Below are 19,271 nucleotides of genomic sequence, written 5' to 3' on the forward strand. Positions count from 1 at the left end.
GAGTCGGCAAACAATACTGTTAAAGAAAGAGTTGCTGTTAAAGAAAGAGTAGCTGGCCAAATGAGCCAAACTATTTTTTTCGGTTTACACTTTAGTAACCAGAGCCCAGTAGTTTTATATTAGGAGCAGAAAATGCTTAATCACAGAGAGGGCTGTGTGCTGTGTCAAGCTATTAAATAGCATAGTCAGTCGTGTAAATAAATACAAATTATACACTTGAATGTATGGTTAATGCACAAATAATTTATTTGGGGGATTAAAATGTAATAGTCTTTACTCCCCGAAGCCTGGAAATAGAAATTAGAGAGAAATACCGTGACAAATTAAAGTTGGGACCAAGAGATTTGTAACATTTTAATATTAAAATACATGAATTCCTTTGGATAGTTGAAATAGACTCATGAGAGAAAGCTTTGCTTTTGCTGACATATATAAGGTCAAGAGCTGATATTAACGGATAACTGAAAGACAATGATATAGAATACCCAAAGAGTGGCTAACCATTACGATATAACATGTATTTAATATGCAGCCTATATAACACTGTTCCATTATTGCATTTACTTTAGTTGCATTTCAGTCAGTTGTTTACTGTTTATAATAAATATACATTGTTTACAGTCTGTGTCTGGAATGACATCTAAATGGATTGTGAAACATAAAAAGTTCCCTTATTTTGTCCCAATTCACTAATACTAAAACTGTATAAATATCTCAAAATATTTTGCACTGGCAACTGCTTAAACTTTACAAAAATGGTCACAAATAAACCGTTCTGATCACCAATTTAGTGGATAGCCTCTTTATTTCCAGTTGCAAGTCATATGTGGAATCTGTTGTGTCCACGTCAAATGTCAATGTTCTTGAAAGATAGATAATGAGAAAATACTATATAGATTGTCAGAAATTCTTGTGCTGTGCGTACCACTGCTGTCTCTGCTTCCGAGTCTCCACCTCAGAGATAAGAGCCTGCCTATACGCCTCATACAGTTTCACAATGCGCTCCAGTTCCTTCATGAAAAGCAGCTTCAGCATGCCCTGGTACGTGTCCAGATCGGCCAGTTGAAAGAGTTCCCACTTCAGGATATGGTCATATCTACCAAAAAAAAAAAATGGACAACTTGAGTAATATGAATTATTACCTAGAACAACAGAAGTTCTTTTGGTTATTTTCCATCACCCCACAAGGATTCCCTGTGCTAATAGACTGGTATACAGCATCATTAACTCCAGGAGGCTGCACACAAACCACTGTGCTTAGTGATCTCCCCTGCAAGTTGTGCAGAACATGGGACACCTTCCTGGCTCTCAACACTTGGCTGCTTGCTATAGAGCTTTGTAAAGTCTACTTGTGTTCAGCTGGAACTTGCAGAGAACTTAAACACCATTTACACTTGGCTTTCTCCTGCTTGATCTCATGGGAGCAAGATGAATGTAAACAGGAAACTGTTTTATTTCGAAACGTTTAATAAACTCGCATCATGGGAATGATCAGCCTTTTTGGCAACACACAGTGTACCATAAGCCTTGGAGGGGCTTATTTTATTGTGTTGTTTTTATACCTAACAAAGAAAACACAATCCCACAGCAGTGGTGCTGGAAAGCTTATAAAGAACAGAGCAAGACACAGTGCTGTAGGTGGAACTAAAACATACCTTTAAAGGAAAACTATACCCCCCGTACAATGTAGGTCTCTATAAAATTATATTGAATAAAACAGCTCATTTGTAAAACCCTACTTCCTGTAAATAAACAGTTTTCATAATAATATACTTTTTTAGTAGTGTGTGCCATTGGGTAATCATAAATAGAAAATTGCCAGATTAAAAAATAAGGGCCGCCCCTTGGGATCCTAGGATTTACGGTGCACACAAACAAACCATACATGTTAGGTCTCATGAGCCAATTAACAGACAGAGTTCTGCCTTTTGCCTCCACACTTCTTCCTGTTACAGTTAGAATTGCATTTTCTCTGGTCAGGTGATCTCTGAGGCAGCACACAGACCATCACGAAATGGTGGTTCAAGGGAAGAGATGTAAAAAGGCAATATTCACTTAAATATATCTACCAGTTTGGTAAAATTCTTTAATATGAAACTTAATTTGATTTAAACTCTCTCTTGACTAAGTAATCATTTTGGGGTTATAGTTTTCCTTTAACATCTCTTAATTTATCCAAGCTAATTTGACCCTCTTGTTATATCTAATTGAATACTGGTAAGTAGCAGCTATTATTCACAAAAGTTAGTAGTCTCAGGAATGTGTGATATCGGACAATTCAGCTGTAAATGAGCTACAGGCTATGTTATGCCAGTAAAAATATTATACCATAAAGGCAACAATATTGTAGTGAGTTTGTGGGGTGGAGCCAAATTTAGAATGACTGACCAGGGCACCATCTGCAAGAAGTTTCCATGCCTCCCCCATCTTCATGTGTTTCCTCTAGGTCAACCCACACTCCAAAAACATAAAAGTAAATTGGCTCCTGATGAAATTAACCCTAACATGTCCACAATAAGAACCTTACAGGGGTTATGTAATGCTTTTTTGTTTCCAGTCTAATTGTCTATAGAAACCAATAAGTAATAGCAGTTCACCTGTTTAAATGCAAACATCTTATTGGTTGCTATAGGTTATTGCACCTGAGCAAATTTGATGTATTTTATTACATATAGGGGGTTGACTGTAAGTGCCTTTGTAACAAGCACGTGAATGTTTAATCCCAGTAAATAGTTGTGTAACACGTCGCCACTTTTTATATAAAAGATAGCAGCAGAAATACTGTGCATTCATTGGGAGGTACATGGAAGCATGTCTGCGCCACACTCTCGCACCACAGGCCAACTCGTTGTCTACTCAAGGAACATTCAGTCCTTAACTCATCTCTTATTTAAAAGTACATTTAAAAGTAACTTAAGCTAACTATATACCACTTAGATAATCGCCCACTCACATTAAACAAATGGCTGTTCTCTCAGCAATCTAACAAAGGCCTCCTCTATCTGAACTCCCGGAGATTGCCTCTGGCAGTTCCTGCTCAACACCAGTGTCACAGAACTTCCTTACAGTAATACAAACGATGAGGATGAATAAAAGCAACGGGCAATGGAAAAAATACAAGCACATTACATAGCGATTCTTGCTGATACGAGAATAACCCCATTATTAGTAAAACAAATGCAAGCTGACCATAGATGGGCAGATTTGGGCCCTTAGCAGTTTACCTGCTCATATATGGGGACTAGTGATGTGCTGGCCACCCCGATACCTGCAGGTTTACCCATGGGTCGGGTGGGTTCGAGCCTACCTCGCTGCTCCTCTTAGATTTAAGGTGGCCATACACGGATAGATCCGCTCGTTTGGCGATGTCGCCAAACGAGCGGATCTCCCTCCGATATGCCCACCTTGAGGTGGGCAATATCGGGCTGATCCGATCGTGGGCCCTAGGGCCCAACGATCGGATCCTAGCGTTCGCCAAACGGGCGGTCGGATCGCGGGACCGCATCAACGAACAGATGCGGCCGCGATCCGACGGGATTTTTAACCCCATCCGATCGAGATCTGGCCGACTTTCGGCCAGATCTCGATCGGGGAAGCCCGTCGGGGGCCCCCATACACGGGCCAATAAGCTGCCGACTCGGTCTGTCGGCAGCTTTTATCGGCCCGTGTATGGCCACCTTTAGACTGTCGATTTTTTGACATCATCGGTGGGTCTATAAATGGAGGGGGGAAGGCAGGTGTGGGCGGGTACGGGTTGGGATTTTCTCAACGTGCGAATCACTAATGGGGACCTCTGGCGGCCCACCCAACCAATATCCGGCAGAAAATTGTCCAGATGTTGATCAGGCAGATTTGATTTTACAGTCGGATCGGGATTGCATCAGTTAGTTGATGTGGTCCACCCGCTAATGGACTGTATTCCCCTATTGTAATCAGTTTGTTTGGCCCTAGGGCCAATAATTGGATTAAAGATAAATATTGGCCATTTTAGTTGGGCATCTTGAGGGAAAAATCCGCTCATTTGGCAAGGTCACCAATATCTTATAGTGTATGGCCACCTTGAGGCCAACAGATGAGGAGATTAGTAGCCCTGCAATTAATCTTCTTTAGTGTGGGTGACTAGTCTCCTCCAATGCTTACCGACCAGCAATAAAGTATATTGCCTGCAGGAAATATGAGTCCCTTTGGCCTGAAGTTTCCTTGCAAGGCATCTTCGGGCAACGTGATGATTGCGTGATGATTGCGCTTGAAAAGCACTTTGCTCACTGTACTTGTGGATGTAAAGGGAGTGTTGTTGCAGAATGAATACGATCTGGTTACCTATATTTGTGGTAAAATAACACAAACCAGGGAAAAGGACAGAAACGGACCCTGCATTGGAGAACATGAATCCATCTTCACTACACTTCAATGGTAGGAGTGCAAAACGGAAAAGGAACAGTAATATACAATACAGGAAAAGAATCACGCTGTTCCACCAAACATGATAACCAAATCATAGAGAAAGGAAGAGAATGAGCTATAAAACATACAATTAGCAAAGTGTATTAACCTGCGACTCAGCAAACAGCTGTACAATCACAGCTCTTCTCAATGACGACCAGCAATAGACATTAGTACATCAAGTTCTCTGAGCAACTACAATGTTCCACAGTAAATTTCGCAGCTGGCATTCTTCTGGCTGCAACACAGTTACAACCATATGGGGACTATGAAGGGACTTCTCACACTGTGATAGTCTCCAATCCACTAGCGCCAGATTGTTTAAACTAGCCTGAAAATATGGTGCCAATGTGCCTGAATCAGCCACCCATTGATCTGAATGTAAATCTACTAATAAGCAGAAAACAGTACCGACTTCCTAGGAAACGTTCAAAGACAAACACTGGGATGCTCTTACAACAGACATGAATGGCCATATTGCAATGGCTACTAAAATGATCCATTTAGCAAATTTGTGGCTGCAAAACCGTAAAGGGAAATATAGCATCCTTTTAGACAAGAGCTAATTTGCTTCATAAAAGAAAACATAATTCTAAAAATGTTCAGTGCTTTTAAAGTTATTTGTAAAAACAATTGCTTTTTAAAGCAGCATTTGCTTAACTCCTTGTTGTTACTTTTTAAATAATGTTGCAAAATTCTACCAGGCAGTAACCAATCAGTGACTTGAGGGGAGGCCACTTGGGTTATAACTGTTTGCTTTTGCATCTGACCTGCATGCTGAGGATCAATTGCAAACTCACTGAACAATTATGTCCCATGTTGCCACCTTAAAGTTGCTGACTAACTCAGAGTTAGAGAGCTGAAAAGCAGGAAGTTGGGTTCTATTCTGTTCAACATCCACTCCCTCCAGTCTTTAGATAGGTTACATTTTTGGCTAACTATCTATATTAGAAACATTTTTTACTTTGCATTTTTTTTATTTAACCAGTTTCAAGTTTTACACGGAACTGTTCCTGTTCAAAGTTGCTTAGAATTAGGTTTTCTTTTATTATTGCAAAATATTGTTTGGGTTGACATTCCTTTTAAAAACAAACACTTTCATCTTCCAAATAAACATAAATATTATTTTTGTCTTACACACACCTGACTACCGATATTAAAAGGAAACCATGATAGTCTGTGGTTCTTCTCCTTGTTCCACTGGAAGTCATAGATTCCAAGGAAAGTTTTTTTTCTTGAAACAATATAACAGAAGTTAGGTCTACTTCGGATCTGTTAAACTTACAACACTGTTTCAGGAGTCAGAGCCAGGAGTATAAAGAAAATAAATAGCCAGATAGATGCTTCTTTCAATAATATCAGTAACGTAACTAGGGGGAGGCGCGTCTGGGTGCAGACTGTGCAGCCCAATCTGGAAGTGGTTTTTTTCAGTGTTTTTTTGCTGGAGCGAACTGCCGGCGGGCTCGCAGGGCGTGCGTGCCCTGGTACAATTGTTCCCCCTGCTCCACCGGTAGTTCCCCACTGAATAACATCTACAAATAATGTTAAAGGACCAGTAACAGCAAAAATTTTCTAAATAAAATTTGTTAGCATGCTACGAAAAAAAAAGACACCAACGCATATTAAACTTTAAAACTTTAAAATCTCTTTAAAAAAGTCTTGATTGACAAATAACTTACCAAAACTCCGCTTGTGCTCCTCTTCAGAAACGGCGACAGGGCGATGATCCATCGTTCAATGCTCGATTTCTCCTCCCTGGCTATCTCCTATAAGGAAGGCAGGGAGGAGAAATGGATCGCCGATCGCCTTTTCAGAAGAGGAGCGCAAGTAGAGTTTCGGTAAATAGCTGTTACTGGTCTTTTAAAATTTAATAAAAACATTTCTTGAATGTACATTGGAAAGTTGCTTCTAATTTTATTTGATCATGCAAAAAAAATTTTTTTTGAGTGCAGGGCCCCTTTATGGACACCTAACACATAGGCACCTTACTCCAGAGGTTACTTCATGATTGCTAAGCTATCTGGGGTGCAGTAGGTGGTGGGTAAAACATTGTCTTTTTAATATACTTCTTGTTTAAGGAATGGGTAGGTTGGTACATGGAGAACCATGCTAGACAAGAATTCCCTGGCTAAAACAACCATCTGTTCTTGGCGGAAAAGCCTAATAAGTTTTGGCCCCTTATACCTTCAGAATTACAGTCATTGTGTAGTGGCTGTAGTTCTGAATGCATAAGGGGCCTAAATTATCAGTCTTTTTTAGTCAAGAATTTGATGATATAAGACCACAAAACTGGCCTATGCCAGGCCTTGACTATAGATAAAACAGCTACCACATTGGCTGTGTAAATGAAATTAAAGTACACAATAACATGGATACAATAATCAAGACAGAACTTCAGAAAAATAAATAAAAACTCACTTTACAGGTGCCCTTGCATAAACCTGAAGCCAGTCAGGAATCTCTGCTGCATGGTAAGGATTAGCTGGAACAAGCAAGGGCTGACTTCTTTCTACTTGCTGAGGCTGATAAGTTACTGGAGGAGGGAGAGCGGGTGGCTGGTCATACCGGGGAACACTACAAGAAAAAAAACATTAAGGAGTTATACATGTTTTGGAAGTTACAAGCAGATTTTTTTTTAAAGGTACATTTTTATTATTTTTTATATTACATGAAACAAATAAAATAATAGTATAACACATAAATAGTTTGATACCAGGTCAAATTATACAACTGTGAGGGATAATCTTTGTCATCTTATTGTCTACAAAGTGTTTCAAATACAACGCATACATAGTAAATTGAATTATCGGTTAGCGAACGTCCATAAGAGGTTTTAAGTGGGCGGAAGTTCCAAATAAGGGGGCAAATAGTGTATGAGAGAGTAGGGTTGCCGATTTGGGTCCTTTACATAGTAGTTACATAGTTAAATTGGGTTGAAAAAAGACAAAGTCCATCAAGTTCAACCCCTCCAAATGAAAACCCAGCATCCATACACACACACCCCTCCCTACTTTTAATTAAAATTCTATATACCGATACCTATACTAACTATAGAGCTTAGTATCACAATAGCCTTTGATATTATGTCTGTCCAAAAAATCATCCAAGCCATTCTTAAATGCATTAACTGAATCAGCCATCACAACATCACCCGGCAGTACATTCCACAACCTCACTGTCCTGACTGTGAAGAACCCCCTACGTTGCTTCAAATGAAAGTTCTTTTCTTCTAGTCTAAAGGGGAGGCCTCTGGTACGGTGATCCACTTTATGGGTAAAAAGGTCCCCTGCTATTTGTCTATAATGTCCTCTAATGTACTTGTAAAGTGTAATCATGTCCCCTCGCAAGCGCCTTTTTTCCAGAGAAAACAACCCCAACCTTGACAGTCTACCCTCATAATTTAAGTCTTCCATCCCTCTAATCAGTTAAGTTGCACATCTCTGCACTCTCTCCAGCTCATTTATATCCCTCTTAAGGACTGGAGTCCAAAACTGAACTGCATACTCCAGATGAGGCCTTACCAGGGACCTATAAAGAGGCATAATTATGTTTTCATCCCTTGAGTTAATGCCCTTTTTTTTCTGCTGATTTGGTAACCTCAAAAAGAGCGGATGTTATAGAGTACATGGCCACCTTTACTCTCTTAACTCCTGTAAAGCTTAAACTATGAAAGAGATACAAATTAATAGGCAAGTATCTCATTGTCCACTTTAGACACTGTTGGTTGAATAATCAGGATTTCAAAGCTATGTGATCCAACAGTGTGATCTGCCATGTGCCAAATAGACTAAAAGATGTACAAATAATTACTGCAAAAGTCAGCTGCATAAAAACAAACAGGAAGTTAAAATGCAGTAAAATGTGTGAATTTGTAAAAGACTTAGATCATTTTTAGATTTTTTTGTAAAGTTCTATATAATTGCAGGGTGTCTCTGCAAAAAAAAAGGGGAGCTCTTACTGAAAATCTATTTTAAGTAACTTTCAAATATATATTTAAAATTTTTATATTTTAAAAGCAGTTTTTACCGTATACATTTCTGCAGTGCACGTTTCGGCTCCTGAAACAGTGTAAATATATTGGGCCCATTTATTAAACCTCAAATTTATCTGGTCCGTTTTTTAAAAGGGGAAACCTCAAATTATTCAAGGAAGAAAAAAAAACCTCAAATGTTTAGAAATGTATTATACCCTAAAGCTGCTAAAAATCCAATCTCAAATCTGTCTTGACATTGTGACTGTGTTGGATAGTCCAATAAATTCCCAGCGACAATTCAATAAAGTCGAGTTTTCATAGCGACAATTCAATAAAGTCGAGTTTTCATAGCGACAATTCAATAGACAAGTTTTCAGAGCATCAATCAGATTCGACGATCGCTTTTGGTGCAGCGTTTTTTCACTCTGACTTTTTCAAGAAGAATTATTGATAAAGGAGTTCAATTAGTGTATGTGAGTTTGGTTGACTGTTTTAATTAAAAAAATGGATTAATTTGAGTATTCGTAAATAACCCCCTAAGTGTTGCTATAAAATTATTAAAAGTAATTGCGTAGGGTTCCCCTTCAACAAAGCAGAAAATATTCCAGCAGTATTTAAAAGGACAAGGAAAGACAAATTCAGTCATTACATTTTTTCCTGGGCTGGTTACCTTTTTGGGAAAAAAAGCACCAACCCTAGTAAAAATGAAAGCAGCACTGCTGCACATATATCTAAGGTATATATCTTATCTAAGGTTGCACTAGGGTACCAGGTAAATACATTTCCTATACTAGCATAGATCAGTGTTGGATACAAAGTAATCCTATGGTTCTTGTAACTGGTTAAATATATGCCTTAAGGTGGCCATACACGGAGAGATCCGCTCATTTGGCAATGTCGCCAAACGAGCGGATCTCTCCCTGACTTTCGGCCAGATCTCGATCGGTGAAGCCCGTCGGGGGCTTCGTTCTGTTGGCAGCTTTTATCGGCCCGTGTATGGCCATCCCCATAGGAATGGTGATTCAAATTTCAGCAATTTCAATGCATTCCAGATAATAGATTGCCTAACAGAACCATGGGGCTCTTCTGCTTTTCTTAGTAGATTGTGGACAAAAAAATAAATCAGACCTTTCATAAGATACTATAATGGGAACCATTGTCTGTGCAGGAAGGTGACATAAATTGTGACAAGAGCACACAGAGTTTATTGGCATGGACAAACACTCATTAGAAGAAAGGTCTGCGCAATGTGCAGTGTGTCTAAACAAATGTGCTGGGTTACACATGTTATGTATCCATCAAGCCACTCACACATATAAAAGAAAATGGTTGTGTGCACACAGGGAATAAAAAACCTGTTTGCCAAGCAGCCCAGTAACTTCTGGTTACAGAACTGCTAGGAAGCTGCCTTAGCTGGTGATGTGTGCAGTTTCCATGTGATGTTCTTTTTAGTTTGAAATGAACCTTTGTTCATTTCCCAGGTATCTCTCCAAATATATAAATCTGCAGGATTTATAAACTAATTGTTTCATTTCCCTCTTAAACAACCAAATTGCACTGTTTATGTTTTAGAAATGAACTGTACAAATATTATTCCATCTGCTATTCAGTAATCTGTCACAGGGGTAATGCTTTGCCAAGTTCTTACAATGAGTTATTTTCCCACAGGAGCAGATTTAGTTTTTCTCAGTGGATGAGCTTTTATTGTGATCTTTTATTTATATAGTGCTGACACATTTCCGTGCACTTCACACATATTATACATCAGTCCATGCCGCAGTGCAGCTTACAATCTAAGGTCACAATCTCTTTTCTCACACAAGTGACACTTTTATCAGGAGGTTACCAGCCTGCATGTTTTTTAAAGTGTGTTAATAAGATTTGCTTTAGAGTCATACCTAATACCAGTCAGGTGTCAACCCTAACTGTTTGGCAAGCTAAAAGGGAACCATCACGTATTTGTTTATACATATACCTTTCACGAATTGCATTGAAGAATCCATAACCTGCAAAGGTTATCCAGAAAGCTCTGAATTATAGAAAGGCCGTCTCCCATAGACACCATGTTACCCAAATTATACAAATTTTTAAAAAGGATTTCCTTTTTCTCAGTAATCATAAAAAAGTACCTTGTACTTGATCCCAACTAAGAGTTAATAAAACCTTATTAGAGGTAACCCCAGCCTATTAGGTTTATTTAATGTTTACAAAGTTTGCTAGTAGACTTTATGTATGAAGATCAAAATAACAAAGATCCGTTATCCAGAAAACTCCAGGTCCCAAACATTCTGGATAACTGGCCGTGTGTGTGTGTCTATATATATATTATATATATATATATATATATATATATATATATATATATATATATATATATATATATATATATATATATATATATATATATATATATATATCTCTATCTATCTATATATATCTATATATATCTATATATAGATACACAGTCTGTAGTGGAGCACTCGCAATGTAGGCAACCGCCTGGGTGCTGGTTATAGCATAGCATAACAATCAGAAATAAAACCGCACTCCAAGGTCTTGAAATGATGAAAAAAGTGAAAAAGTCTAATTCAACGTTTCGGCACGCTTAACTCGGGCCGTCTTCCTGATATATACATAAATACTTAAATAAATGCATAAAAGTACCAATAAATAGAGAGGAAAGAACAATAATCACAAAAAGTGCCATTTTGAGTAGTATGGGCATGAACTTTAGTAGGATTAAAGGGATACCAATATTATGACATTTCTACCGTGCCATACCCAAAATAGCGGAGCTAAAGGACAACAGGGTTGTTTTCCATTCTCTGCTATCATGCAAAATCATGTCATACAATTCACAATAAATGACGGGAGAATAACCGAGTTGCTCTTTGTAGAATCTGCCAAGCATCCATATTAATTGTCAAAGGTTTTTCACTTCGTAGCATTAATTTAAAAAAAATGAGGAGACAAATGTTTATGTATGAATACATGGGTAACAAATACACAGATGTTTATGATCCCCAATGGAGAAATGTGGCCCTGAAACCACTCTTCCTACTCTTTTGATTGGAAAATTAACATCATTCAGTAATGCTGTGGTTTGCCTTTACAGCTGGTAAATGCAAATGGTGCCAGACATAGGGTTACAATTTCCCATTCAACAGATAGGAAAGTGGCGACCAGGAGGGTAGGTTGTGTTATCTGTATCTGTGTCTACTGTAACTGTTCAACAATGAAAGTAGCCGATACCTTTTTATGCATCAAACGGGGTGATCCCAAACTTTATTCCATGGTGCTCTCCACACTGTTCACAAGATCAAACGTTTCGGGACTGCATCAGTGATGAAGGGCCATGCGGTCCCGAAACGTTTGATCTTGTGAACAGTGTGGAGAGCACCATGGAATAAAGTTTGGGATCACCCCGTTTGATGCATAAAAAGGTATCGGCTACTTTCATTGTTGGATTCATTGCTGGCGTGTGGCTAGGCCAGTGCCAATACCTGCATCCCCCCCTGCCTTTCGTTATTGCATATACTGTAACTGTTCTGCTTATGAGGCCATGGCAGTCAAAAATTCTAGTTCACAATATTTTACCTTAAATTATATTCTATATATTGTTACCTTGGAGCACACGGGTGCTTGTATTGGGCCATTTTATTGATATGGTCCACATAATATACTCCAAACTCTGCTGATTCAACTCTCTCCCAACCAGGGGGCAATCCTTCCCTTTCAAGAGGATGGCTCCAATGGGTAGTGTTTGTATTGTGATCTATGTAGTATTTCCTTCCTCTTATCGTCCAGTCTACTGTCCAGCCAGGTAGAAGAGGCATATCTTCAGCACTATGATTTGTTAGATTTCCAAGTGATGTAGCAGCAACTCTACCAATACCTATAACAGTAAAGTAAATATTAATTGCTCATCGTCCTATGACACGGCTATCGTTTTCTCAGATAGTTAGGAAATATTATTATTAATAATTACATGAACTACAGCACTGGCCTAAACACATAATTCCATATATGAATGAGAAATCAGCCAGTTCAGCAAGATGTCAATAATATGATCCATCATTTCCTAAGAAGCTATTTCAAATGCAGAAAGAGAAGAACTGGTAAGAATGGCATTTATTCATACCTTTTGAAGAAGCAGGTAACTGTGATGGGTATATTAGGGGTTTCTTTGTTATGTGGGCCTCTTTATCAAATTTTGGTTTGGAAGCCAAAGTTCCCCTTTAACTGGTCCTGCTTTATGTCTCATAAGACAATAGGTCTGCTCATGAGTGTTTAACTAGGATCCCTTCCAGAAAGCAATAATTGTTATTGTTTTGTCAGATACAAAGCAGAATAAAGGTGGCCATGCACAGGCCAATAAAAGCTGGCAACAAACCAAGTGGGCAGGTTACAGGCCAGTGTATGAGGCCAACCACCTGCATTCCCAGCATTGTGACCCGATTGTTGGGCCCTAGGGCCCACAATTGAAACAGCCGGATATTGCCCACTAAAATCAGGCATATTGGGGCAAGATCTGCTCATTTTGTGACCTCTCCAAACATGCGGATTTGCACATGTATGGCCACCTTTAAATCAATAACAGAAATAATTTCAGACATTAATAACTGCTTCCAGAATTAGACTAATTTACACTATTTAACATTATTTTCAGATATAAGAAAGCTCACTTTCCTGCGACAACAATATCTCCTTACGAAAAAAATCTGAATCTCTTTAAGCTGAAAACACTAAAGGACAGTTGGTAAAGAGTGTCAAACAAGCAACTTCACCAATCCTGTAACATTTTTGAGGGAGGGGGAAAAACAAACAAGCCAAAACTTGCAATTTAACAAGCAACTTGTCCTAGAGCAGTTTCTCAGGACAAATAAAACGTCTGCATTCTATAACTAAATCTGTCCTCAGCAATGTTTTTTTAAAGATCTGATAAGCGACAGGTCTAACAAATGGATATGCGTTTATTCATCATTAACTACTCAAGGGAGACTTCAATTTGGGTCTATGGCCTGGGATGTTTTTTTTCTCTGCAACTCCACACTACAGAAGGTTTTCCAGAACAAATCTAAAATCTGTTTGTATTAACAACAATGTCCCTTTGCTACAGTGTGTTTTCTTTTTAATAAAAAGTATATTTCCTACTCTGGGAAAATAGTACAGTGTAAGCAGTATGGGGATGCATATTAGGCAGCAACAATTATGGTTGTTTTTTTACACATGGCTTTTCACCTACCAGCTGGGTGCCTGCCAGGTCCCTGTAGAATCCTTTGGACATGGTCATTGCTGTTCTCATAATATCTATAATCATCATGTACACGATTCCCAACTTGTCTCCTCCTCTGTCCATCATACTGATTATCGGAGCAAAAATATCTGCTGTTCACATCTCCATTTTCCATAACTGTTTTGGAATCTGTTAAAAATGATTGAGATGAGGAGGCATATTCCCTGGGAACATCACTTAGTCCCCTTACTAAATAGGGAGGTGCAGAAAGTCTATTGCTTTCTCTGCGCAAAATTTCTTGTGGAGCTCTCTGAATTGGTGGTCGCAAAAAGCTTTGATTTCTAGAAACAGCTCCATCTCCTGAGGGGGTGTAGGGAGTAGTATTTGTCTCTGGTGGACAGATATCTGTTCGTCTTGGTATGGTTGGCCCATGGCGGATAAAAGAAGGCATTAGATCTGAAAGAACAAAAACAACGGTGAATAAATACTTTGTTTTTCAGAAATGTGAAGTAAGGTACGCATAAAACACACAAATGGCGCTGATAATAAATAGAAATAGCACACAATATATTAACCACAATTTAGGCTGTTATATATAAAGGAATATTTAATTGCAATTAATGGCAATAAAGGTATATTCCTTATTCATTAGCATGAGGAGGAAATACATAATATTGTTGGGGTGTTCATACACTATACTTTATAAGAACTCTAATCAGAATCATTTTCTTAAAAGGGTTGTTCACCTAGTTCTAACACTTTTTTCAGTCCAGTTGGTTTCAGAGAGTTCACCAGAAATAAAGACTTTTCCCAATTACTATATATTTTCTATGTGTGGATGTTTTTCTAATATTGATGCGTAAAGTTTCATTTTTCACCTTTCAAAGCAGTTCGGGGGGGGGGTGTTAACCAACCCTGTAAACTGCTCTAAACTGATACATTTAGTTTGACTCATTTCTTATCTTTGTCCCTGCTGTGCAGAATCCCTGAAATTCATTAAAAGCAACTGTTAGAATTGATACAATAGTTGCTAATATTCCAGAGATGCTGCTGAGAAATGTATCAAGTAAATGTTGCAAAATGGTATCTGTTTAGAGTCTGCTCTTGAATTTCTGAGCTGTAAGACTGAAACACGAGACAGGAACATTACTTTAAACTTAGATTTTGAAAAGAAATACGGTAAAACATAAGTCTTTATTTCTGGGAAACAATCTGAAAACAACTCAACTGAAAAAAAAGTGTTTGGAAGATGAAAACCCCTTTAATGCATTTTTCTTGCTCCTATTATTTTCGCTTGTAATGAAAATTAAGCTAACCTGTATTTACAGAACAGATGTTAAAATATTTAGTTAATGCCTCTGAGACATTGGATGTAGGCAAGTGGTTCCCAAACTGTGGTGCTGCTATGATAAAGGTGAGACATAATAATGCCATAGACAAGGAAACCAATATACAATTTATCACATAGAAGAGATTGCCTAACAGGTAAAGATTACACAAATTATGGACACTGGGAGGGTCAGGTTTGATAGATCAGGAGAAATATTTAGATTTATTTTAGGGTAACCATGCTACAAATACTTAAGGGAGTGGGTGCCATTCTGTAAGAATGGATTTTTTTATTAGTTAATGTAATAGGAGAAACACCCTGGCAGTATAATAAAGTAACGATCAAAACTCTGGGAATATTAGAGAGTGATGGCATATTGTTATTCTACAGCCCTGTACCAGGGTTTATCTGCCAACTTGTTTACATGTTCCTCGCTACACTTCCTAATGTGTTAGAAATTACGAATTATGTTTAATTAGAATGTTAAAGAAACAGGTTAAAAAAATCTTTACAGATGCACTAAAGGTAAAGGTGGCCACAGATACTTTTGTGGCCAACCTATTCGCTTAAAGGAATACTGTCATGGTAAAAAAAAATGTTTTCAAAATGAATCAGTTAATAGTGCTGCTCCAGCAGAATTCTGCACTGAAATGCATTTCTCAAAAGAGGAAAGATTTTTTTATATTCAATTTTGAAATCTGACATGGGGCTAGACATACTGTCAATTTCCCAGCTGCCCCAAGTCAAGACTTGTGCAAGTTGGAGTGATATCACCCCCCTCCCCCCCCCCCTAGTAGCCAAACAAAAGAACAATGGGAAGGTATCCATATAGCAGCTCCCTAACACAAGATAACAGCTGCCTGGTAGATCTAAGAACAACACTCAATAGTAAAAACCCATGTCCCATTGAGACACATTCAGCTACATTGAGAAGGAAAAACAGCAGCCTGCCAGAAAGCATTTCCCTCCTAAAGTGCAGGCACAAGTCACATGACCAGGGGCAGCTGGGAAACTGACAAAATGTCTAGCCTCATGTCAGATTTCAAAACTGAATATAAAAAAATCTGTTTGCTCTTTTGAGAAATGAATTTCAGTGCAGAATTATGCTGGAGTAGCACTATTAACTGATGTGTTTTGAAAAAAACATGTTTTCCAATGACAGGATCCCTTTAAGGATGAGGCAGTCTGATGCGGCCAATTTTAAACATCAGGATTGCTAAATAGTCTGTTCCCCTGTGTATGATGAGAAAGCGAACTGGTTGATGAAATTTTAACTAGATGCAGACAACAATGTGATGACTTAGCAGAAAGCTTAATCAAAACACCACCAGTCAACTGTTGCCATACTTCATGCATGCCATGTTGTATATGTATTGTCAAATCTATGCATGTACATATTTTAGGAGTCCTACATCCATTTGTGCATTGCTGTGCACCCTGTCTAAATCTTATCATCTGCTATTACCCACCCCAAGTCCTCAACACTCCATGAAGCTTCCTCAGTCCTCCTCCAGTGTCCTCTACTCCCTTCATTCCACCCCAACAAACCAATAGCCCTCCTATTTTAAACCTCTGCTCTACTCCAGTCATACTTTTAGAACAACAATTCTCAGGCCTCCTAGATGTACATTATTGATCTGCCTTCATCAACCCTCGACAAATCCACATGAACTGCCCCAGACACTAGAGCATAAAGGAGAGTTGGTGGAGTGTGGATAAAGGAAGGCTGAAGTTCACTAGAGGGCTCCTGAGAGCAAAGGACTGAAGTGTAAGCTATTCATTTCAAATATGTAAATTAAACTAAGCCAATATAAAACGTGCATGGTAATTAGTGAGTAATTGTAAGTAGTGAATATCGGCACTGTATCATAAGATGAGTGGTACAAAGGGATAAAGCTGCTCCAAATAATAACGTGAGAGCCGGGTGCCCTACCCCCTCCCAATTCCCAAGAAAATCTGCCCCATCACTTACTCCGCAGCAGCGGGGAGGTCTCCTTCTTCACGTACTTCCCCTGCACCTCCGCAGGCTTCGAAACTTCTTTCTTGGTTTTCTTTCTGGATAACAACATTCCCGCCCCTCCGCTGCGGCGCAACCACACCGCGCTCACTCAGACTGCGCGCATCTCCGGCATTATTGTCCCTTCTGCCTCACGCACACTCAGCGCCTTAGTGTTCAGCGCCACTGCTTTTATTTAGCTGAGGGTCACGAGCATCTCCTCTAACGCCCACCTGTGACCGGACAATACTACTTGGTACATCCCGCTGCGCAGTCACTCGTTGAGTCCAGTGCATGTATCCAGCGCCCGCAGCCTGCGGCCGGACCCACCGCCGCCCAACTGTACGCAGCGACCCTTCCCTGTAGCTCCCGAAAAACTTTTCTTCTCCTCTCCTTGTCCGCTGAAAAGCGCATGCGCGGCAATTGCAACAGGCGATGACGCAGGCGCCGCACCCCGTTTACCATTGGCTGACTCTGACTCTGTTTGGTTTGCTGGTTGGCTCAGTCATTGTGATGGAGCTGCGCTCTTTGTATATCCCTGCCATAAATTACACTGCTGCCCTGCTGACATGTTTGTGCTGTTACAAAGGAAATCCGCTTGTTCCAGTACATATGCAGCAGTGTAATGAATTGCCTGTAGGCAGTGCTCTAGGCGATGCTATCAACTGATCATAAAACAAATATACCCACCCACCGTGTGCTTTATGGTATATATATATGTATGTGTATGCTAGACCAGATCTTGTCCATGCAGTACTGTAGTGTTATAGAGCAAATGATTCCTCTGCCCCCTGTTGTTACATCAGAGGTGGTAAAAGAGCAACAGAGCTGCAGAATCATGCTCTAAAATGGCCTATTCACTTTGAAAGGGGTGGTTCACCTTTAAGATAACTTTTATTATGTTATAGAACGACCAATTCTAAGCAACTTTTCAATAGGTTTTCATTATTTATGTTTCATAGTTCTTTTAATTTTGATTCTTTCCAGCTGTCAAATGGGAGTCGCTGTCCCCTTCTAAAAAAACAAATGCTCTGTAAGGCTACAAATGTATAGTTATTGCTACTTTTAATTGCTGATCCTTCTATTCAGACTCTCTCCTATTTATATTCCAGTCTCTTATTCAAATCTAAATCTATGCATGGTTGCTAGGGTAATTTGGGCCCTAGTTACCAGATTGCTTACATTTCTTAAAAGTGTAAAAGGAAGAGCTGCTGAATAAAAATCTAAATAACTCAAAAACCTTCTATAATAAAAAATGAAAAAATATTTGCAAAGTTTAAATTTGTATTTGTGTTTTTTGCGTTTATTTAGCTTTTGGTTAAGCAGCTCTCCAGTTTGGAATTTCAGCAATCTGTTTGCTAGGGTCCAAATTATCCTAGAAACCGTGCTCTGATTTGGAATCAAGACCAATTAGCCATTTTTATAACATACTAAAAGTTAATTTAAAGGTGAACCAGCCCTTTAATATTTATAAATAACATTGGTGACTGGTGAATTAAGTATGTGGATTATTCATGTAACCAGGACAAGTTAAATAAATGGGCCGAAGAGGTCCAGAGCACACCAGGATGGGGAGGGGCATCACTGGCATTTTGTGTGTTTGTGATAATGCAAGTTTGAAAGGGATGGTATGATATAGATGCTGAGAAGGAAAAAAAACTCTAACAAGTTGATGGCATGATTATTCTAGAAGTGCAAAGAACATACATTTGTCTCCAGTGCCCAGCTGGAATCCATGACTGAAATGGCTCCTCTAAAACGGTTACACAACATAAAGCGGAATTGCTCTGGTTTGGTTCATGTGATTTCAAAAATGAGGGCCCAGGAGACTAACTGGTATTACTGAAAGTAAAAGTTGCTATTCACTAATACTATTCACAAGTTGGTATATGAAATGCATTTGATATGTATATGATTTTCTGGTGTTCCTGTTGCCAGTGTTGGACTTGGACTCCAGGGGCCCATCCAAAAAGCTTAGCCCAGGGGCCCACCAAAAAACCTTAGACCAGGGGCCCACTCTCAGTACTATTTTTACGCTCCTCACTCAACCTCTATTCTCCTAGTCTTTTTTATTTATATACTATAGTACTATAATCTATTATTCCTTCTATTTAGCCGCTTTGTTCTCAATGAAATAGGGAATGGCCATGAAATAAGCCAAATGTTTAGTTTCCGACACTGCCTGTTGCAGTTGCAGGTTGACAGGGAAGCCATTACTGGTGCATGTGGATTTTCCTTTGCAACAACACCAATCTCTGCAGCTGGTCCAGTGACCCCCGTGTATAGCTGCTAT

At 39.0% G+C, this 19,271-nt stretch overlaps 1 protein-coding gene across 1 annotated transcript; it reads right to left on the minus strand.

The window, feature by feature from the left end:
• Window positions 1-340: 340 nt before the first annotated feature.
• sav1.L (salvador family WW domain containing protein 1 L homeolog) lies at window positions 341-17,341 on the minus strand. The gene is given in 5 exon segments (NM_001094250.1): window positions 341-1,096; window positions 6,862-7,017; window positions 12,041-12,311; window positions 13,662-14,108; window positions 16,955-17,341. Coding segments are annotated over 5 exon segments (1,167 nt in total). The 5' UTR covers window positions 17,052-17,341; the 3' UTR covers window positions 341-900.
• Between the last annotated feature and the right edge of the window lie 1,930 nt (window positions 17,342-19,271).

The sequence above is a fragment of the Xenopus laevis genome, chromosome 8L (assembly GCF_017654675.1).
Source record: "Xenopus laevis strain J_2021 chromosome 8L, Xenopus_laevis_v10.1, whole genome shotgun sequence".
NCBI classification, from domain to species: domain Eukaryota; kingdom Metazoa; phylum Chordata; class Amphibia; order Anura; family Pipidae; genus Xenopus; species Xenopus laevis.